General features: G+C 46.9%; 1 protein-coding gene across 1 annotated transcript in view; it reads right to left on the bottom strand.

The window, feature by feature from the left end:
• Positions 1-7,070, bottom strand: part of RTKN2 (rhotekin 2) — a 72,843-nt gene that overhangs the window by 51,550 nt on the left and 14,223 nt on the right. Inside the window, 2 exon segments of the mRNA XM_019507741.1 lie at positions 2,180-2,241; positions 4,170-4,276. Of these exon segments, the coding sequence (XP_019363286.1) occupies positions 2,180-2,241; positions 4,170-4,276 (169 nt within the window).

Raw genomic sequence — 7,070 nt, 5'->3', positions numbered from 1 at the left:
ACACTTAACTAACTTTTAAACAATCCCTGCTATAAGAAAACCCTTGCTTTCTGTTTTTACTGATCCTTTAACAGTGTCTTAAAAAAACACTGTTAATCTGTAAAATATCTGCACTGTTACCATCATCAGCCATACAGTAAAAGGTAACTCAAGTTGTAATATTAAGTTGATGCAGATGGCCCAAATGGTACAAAAACTTGCTTACAAAAACCTAGGATGAAGGAGTTTAAAAATGTTTTAGGTGCATGAACTTCTGGTTTCAGAAAGACTCATACATATTTACAGCACTTGGAATTACATTACATTTGGATTCTAATGTTTCCATTTCCTTAGAGTTTCCTTTATTGTGCCCAAAATATCTGAAAAAGATTAAAAAGCATCATTTGGTTGTAGACAAATGAAGGCATAACTTTGTGTTATAACAACCCAATGTTATAGAAATGAGAAATACCAATGTCATAGGATCCTACAAATTTTACTAGGAATGGATATGGAAAATGAAGATGTAACTGTGGCACAAGATGGAAGACCTACACCTGTTTAATCTAATACGGATAACGGTAGCAGCAAAACTGTAGTAACTTGGATAGCTAATCTCTGCTGAAACCAATAACCAGGCTGTTGAGGTTCCCGGATAAACTAAAATCTGTGCTAATGCAACATCACCACCATTGTTATCTATGATCCAATTCTGAGCATCACATACCCTTTTTTAAGTCCTTCATTTTTTATATTCCCTCATTTATATTTCCCCTTCCCTCCTTTTTTCCCCATTCCTTCCTCTTACAAACACTCTTGAAATTTCTCGCAGTCTCCCAGGAGTATGTGTTCCTGTGGCCGACTGGTACCACCTTACTCAGGGGGCACACGTACCCCCCCAGTGACTAGTCAGTCACCAGGGGGGTCCCCGCCCCCGCAGCCAATCTCATCAATAGGGGGGTCTCCCGCAGTCAATTGCAAAGTGGCTGTAATGCTCCCACTCCCCAGCCGGCACTTGTAGGGGGGGCACCAGTGCTCCCGCCTGCCCCCCCGCCTGTCACCTAAATGGCAAGCGCAGCCTGTCAGGGGCTGCACTGGTGCTCCCAGAGGGTGCACATGCACCCCCTGTGCACCCCCTATGCGCCACCACTGTGTGTTCCCCACTTTCAGATCACCCATCCCACTTCTAGACACTGATCCCCAACCACCTATGGCCCCATCCCATCCACCCAGCTAAGAGCACCTTGCCTGTGGGGGGCCACTTGGGGAGTTTTGGTGCACTGCTGCAGGGGTGTATGAGGAGAGATAAGAGGGTGTTGTCCCAGTGCGGTGGGGGCAAGGGGGTTGCTCACCTGGCCCACAATAGCTCACCAAAATTCTCTAACTTGCCCTTCAGCCCAAATAATTGCCCAAATGCTGACCAAGATGTATGGGGTTATAGTGGGCATTATCAACCAGTTACATCTTCTTGATCCTATACAACAGAGGGATCGAAACATTTTGGCAAGCATGCCACAAATTCACGCCCCCTCTCCTCGCAGAGCCAGGAACCCCACTTAAGGCACTTAAGGGTTTGATGCCACTCTCTTACCTCATCTGCTACTCTGCTTTCTACACCCTGCCCAAACAGCTCTTCTCTTTTCTGCTCCCCACCCTGTCTTCCCTGCCTGATCAGCTGCTCAGCTTTCTGCTCCACACTATGTGCTCCCTGCCCAATTGCTGCTCTGCTTTCTGCTTGTGGCACAAATTGGCCAACCCTGCTGTAAAAGATGGGTCATAGGGGGTCAAGAGTAAAACATAAATAGATAAGTAACAGAAATCCTATGAAGTTTCAAAGTAACTTAGGCACTTTAAAAAGTATCCCAAATATTTTAAAATTTTGCCTTTTAACATGTAGAGTATTTAGCAAGATATATATGAAATTATTTCCTAATAGGAAAGACCTTCAAAGCAATATCAAGATAGTGGGCAGAACTGTCAAATGTAGCTAAAATGACACTGGAGCACACTGCTATTGAAAGTCAATTAGATTTATGTCTCTAAGTTACCTAGGTACTTTCAGACAACTGGCCCAGTTTGGTAAGGTCAGAGATGCTATACTGATATGATACATGCTGTAAAGCCAGAGAGGTTTTAAGACAATTTATTCAGCTTTTTCTTTATTTTCATAATATAATATAAAGATCACACCATTGTGTACCTGATATGGTAACCCTTCCTTTGCACACTGCATGCTCTTTATGGTGAACAACTGAATTCCTGCTAAAAAAGAAAAACAACACAGAAATGTTAGGGAAAACGTATCTTTACTTCTAAAAAACAACCCTTTGAAAATCAGTAGTTTTTTTTCAAAGATAGGTTTAATATATGTTCAATTCAACTGCTTTCCTTTTAAAGATAACTTTGGCTACCTTTGGATTTAGACGTCCTCAGATAAAGTAGTTAGATTCTACATATTCTTGAAGGAGGATCCATTAACTTAGATAAGTTTTCAAGGTAATATTTTTGAAAGTAGAGATTCTCTCTCTGTTGCATTTAACAACTCCAGCAAAATCAAGCATACATACAGGGGGAGCCACTACAATTAACTTTCACACTTATGTTATTAGACATAAGGGATGAGTATTGCTTCTTCAACTAACAGAAGTCATTATGTTAAATTTTCAATATTTCAATTTATTTATGTCAACTGAGATCCTGTGAGAATTCCAGACAAAGAAAGTGAAAGAAAATGAAACCAATACAACCTCTAGAGAGAACAAATAGCATGTGCCACATCCACATGCAATCTCTCCTATCACTTGTCCAAGTTAAAATGGAATTAAAATTTCTAGCTAAGTGCAAAAGTGCTAATTGTACAAATTAGCCTTTATGATGGTAAATCTAAGTGTAAATAAAATTATCTCTTTAACTAGGTTACCCCCTGTTATGTAAGGTGCCTTAAGTGGGGTTCCCTGAGTGATGTACTGCCCACCAGGTGCGGAGCCCCTCCCCTCAATTCTCCCGCCACGACTTGATGTTATTATATAAAGAGAGGGTTCAGTGGAGATCTTCTTCATGGGGATCCCCAGATACGGCAGTACTCACGATTCGGGTGTGATGTTCTACGGGACTCCGCCTCCCCTACACCCTGTCCACTCGCCAACCGGATGGGCGCCAGCAATGGTGCCTCGGTTGTGCTCGTTTGACCATGGCTTGCTTCAAGGGGGATCCCACGTCCAGGTGGGCTCTGTTGGTACTTGTCCGGCTGCCCCTTCTGTCTCAATGAGTAGCCTTCCCTCCCTAGAGACTGGCCAGCTACATGTGCGTAAGCTGGTGCCTACTCCAATGCCTCTGAGTAGGGCACTTTGCTCTTACGACTCTTCTCTCTTTTTTTTCTCAAAAGAAATAAACTCCTGGGGAGGAGAGGGTGTGCTCCTTTCCCCCAACCTCCTACAAGGGGCTCCAACGCCTCCCCTGCTCCACCTGCTGGCATTGCACTGGCTGCACTGCTGCTTTCTGTAGCAGGAGTCTCAGTACGCCTGGCGTGCTCTCTGCCAGCGTGCTCCCTCTCCACCTGCTTTGCCCCCCGGGTTCTGGTAGGGCTTTTAAATCTTCCCGCGGTGGCCAGAACAGCCACCACGATTGGCTCAGCTGTTCCCCACCCAGGAAACAGCTGATTAAACAGCCGGCGTAATGCCGGCTCGCGCGGCCATGGCTCCGGTTCCTGCTCTGGCTCCAGCTGCCCAGCGGGAGGTAAGTTTCCCCTGCTGGGGGGCTGTTTGTGGGGTTTGGGGCCCACGGGGACTACCCTCTCCCCTTCGAGAGCTTGTGGGGGCATCTCGCTGCCACAGACCTCCCCCCTTAAGTTGCCTTGTTGCATCTGGACATCTTGTGGGGCTTCTTGCAAAGCCTGATGCTTCTCTTTATGAGTGTGGGGTGCTTCCTCCTCCAACTTGTCTGGGCTACCTCGTCTGGAGAGAAAATCAGCTACGAAAATACCTTTGCCTGGGCAGTGCATGATTGTAAACTTGAAGGGCTGCAATGCCAAGGCCCAGTGAGTGATCCAGGCATTTACACTTTGTTTCCCAGTTAGCCACTGTAGTGGGGTGTGATCTGTCACTACCACGGATTCTCGGTCCATCAGTTAATACTTAAAATACTCTATTGCCCAGTGTATTGCCAGACACTCCCTCTCGATGGTGGCATACCTGGTCTTGGTGCGGCTGAGCTTCTGACTGGCGAAGGTGATCGGGGGCTCTTCTTCCCCACATCTTTGAAGTAATACCACCCGTAGGGCACTGCCTGATGCATCCATCTGCAATATAAAAGGAGCATCAAAATTAGGGATGTGCACTATGACATCGTGATGTATCGCCTCCTTTAGTTCTATGAAGCTCTTTCACATCTCTGGTGTCCATTTCAGCAGCACTGCTGGCCCCCCTCCCAGCGCATCTGCGAGGGGTTCAGAGAGTCTTGCAAAATGTGGTATGAACTGCCAGTAATAATTAATGAGTCCCAAGAAGAAGCATAGCTGTTTATGGGTACATGGCTCCTGAAATCGTCGTATGGCTTCAATCTTGTCTGTCGGGGGTGTATTGTTCCTCTGCCTACTCGAAACCCTAGGTATGCCATTTCTCATCCTGCCAACTTGCATTTCTTGGGATTTGTGGTCAAACCTGCTGCTTGGAGTTCTCCCAGGACTGCCCTCAGGGCTTTAAGGTGTCAGTGCCAACTCGGAGTGAATATAATGATATCGTCAATATATGCTGCTGCATACGACGTGTGCGGTGCAAGCAGGTTGTCCATCAGCCTGTGGAAGGTGGCCGCCACACTGTTTAGCCCTAAGGGCATCTGAATAAACTCAAATAACCCCCAAGGGGTCCCAAAAGCAGTCTTGGAGCTATCCGCAGGGCGCATCGGGATTTGCCCTTTGGCAAGGTTGAGGATAGATATATACTGGGCTTTGCCTATCCTCTCAATGAGGTAGGTAATGTCCAGCATAGGGAAGGTGTTGAAGGTTGTCAAGGCAATTTAGCTTCCTAAAGTCTATACACAGACGTCAGGTTTGGCCACTGGCACAATGGGGGTACACCAAGGGCTCTGGGGTGGTCATATAATTCTTTGTCTTTGCATCCTCTTTATCTCCTGTTGTATTTCCTGCTGCCAACGCTGGGGTATCAGCCTTCACCTTTCCCCAACCAGCACACCAGGGGGAGTTCTAATCTCATGTTCAATTCCAGTCATTCATCCCGGCGTTTCTTGGAATACTGCCCAGAAGGCCTCTATTAAGTCCAACAACTCCTGTTGTTGCCGGCTATCCAGCTCTTCGCCTATTTGCACTGACTCTTCCCCTGTGAATTCACTCAACACAGGACAGGACAGTCCCAGGTCTTTGCCCACCTGCTCTTCTTGCGCCGGCCGGCCCTGTGGAGTTTTCCACTCCTTAAGGAGGTTCACATGATAAATTTGGTGTTCCTGGCAGTGGCCCGGCTTCAGCAATTCATAATCCACTGGCCCCACTTGATGAACTACTCTAAACAGGTCTTGCCACATTGTGAGATGCTTGCTTGAGGTCGCCAGGAGCAACACCAAAACCATATCTCCTGGGTGGAAGGTCTGGGTTCTTGTCTTCTTATTATAGTGGGCTTCTTGTTGCTCTTCGGCAGCCCTCAAATTTTGGCTGGCAATCTGTTGGGCCTAGTTGATCCAGTCCTACAACTCTTGGCAGTATCTTTCCGTGGATATTCCTAACCCTACCGGTCATTCCCATTCTTCTCTGATGACCTGTAACAGCCCCTGAGGGTTGTGGCCGTATACTAACTAGAATGGTGAATACTGCATCGATTCCTGGGGGGCATCCCTCATGGTGAACAGCAATGGCGTTAAGATGGTATCCCACCTCTGGGGGTCTTCCTGCGAGCACCACCTGAGCAACCGCTTGGTCATCCCATTTAACTGTTCCACTAGACTGTTCGTCTGAGGATGGTACACCGACGTCCTCAACTGGGTGATGCTGAGGGTTTTACACAGGGCTTTCATCATGCCAGACATGAAATTCGTCCCCTGGTCAGTGAGTATTTCACACAGTATGCCGACCTGCGCTATCCATTTAAGTATCCATTCTTCTGCTGCTTGTGTTGCTGTAATGGACCTAAGTGGTAGTGCCTCCAGGAACCAGGTGGCATAAGCCACTAAAACCAATATATATTGATAACCATTGTGCGACTTGGGGAGGGGGCCCACTATGTCTAGTGCAATTCTGGAGAATGGCATGGGGTGCAACGGTGCCCTATGTGGCTTCCATTCCTGAGCCCTTTGGCACTCTGGGCAAGTGGTCCCCCATCTTTCCACGATGTCTTGTAGACATGACCAAAAGAATTCTTGGACCAGCCTTGCCCGGGGTCTTGGTGTATCCTAAATGGCCTCCCACTGGGGGGTCAGGAGCCAATCTCCAAATGGAGTGGCGGAGTGAGGACAGGACCACTAACTGTCTCCCTTTTGAGGTGCCCTCCTCGCCCTGTTGGACCCAATATAATACCTCCCGATTAACTCAGGATGACTTTGCAATGTTCCTTCCCCAGGGTCTTCGGTCCCTAGCCACTGGAGTTCCAGGTCTTCTTGTTGGACCTGACAGAACTGTGCTGCGTTAACCACCTGTTCCAGGTTAATACTGCCTGCCACTTCTCTCAGGTGAGGTGGGCTTTCGCCAGCTAAGCCTTCTCCCCTTCAGAGCCACTTTCACTCTTCCTCCATAGCTCGTATCTGTTTGAGCATTATGTAGAACAGTCCCCATTCTCTTCCAAGGATCATTTCACAGGCTAAGGCAGGTGCCAGTCCAACCCGCAGTTGGCCACAGAACTCCATCACCCTAAAAGGCACATAACAACTCAGAAAATGTATCTCACCACTGTTAAAGTGAATTTAGTCAGGCTTTGGCCTCTCTGACTAGAAAAAAACAGACAGAGACCAGAAGTGCTAATACTGCTTATTTCAGTTACATGTTTTCAGATAAAAAAAAAAAATTCCTGCATTATTACTCTGGGCACAGATGTCCAATTAAGTAAGTTTATTTCAGTTTCTTCAAGGTCATATTTTTTTCTCTTTATCTG

Source organism: Gavialis gangeticus, unplaced genomic scaffold (assembly GCF_001723915.1).
Source record: "Gavialis gangeticus isolate Ggan-Ray unplaced genomic scaffold, GavGan_comp1, whole genome shotgun sequence".
NCBI classification, from domain to species: Eukaryota; Metazoa; Chordata; order Crocodylia; family Gavialidae; genus Gavialis; species Gavialis gangeticus.
This window is presented reverse-complemented; position numbering and strand designations above follow the sequence as displayed.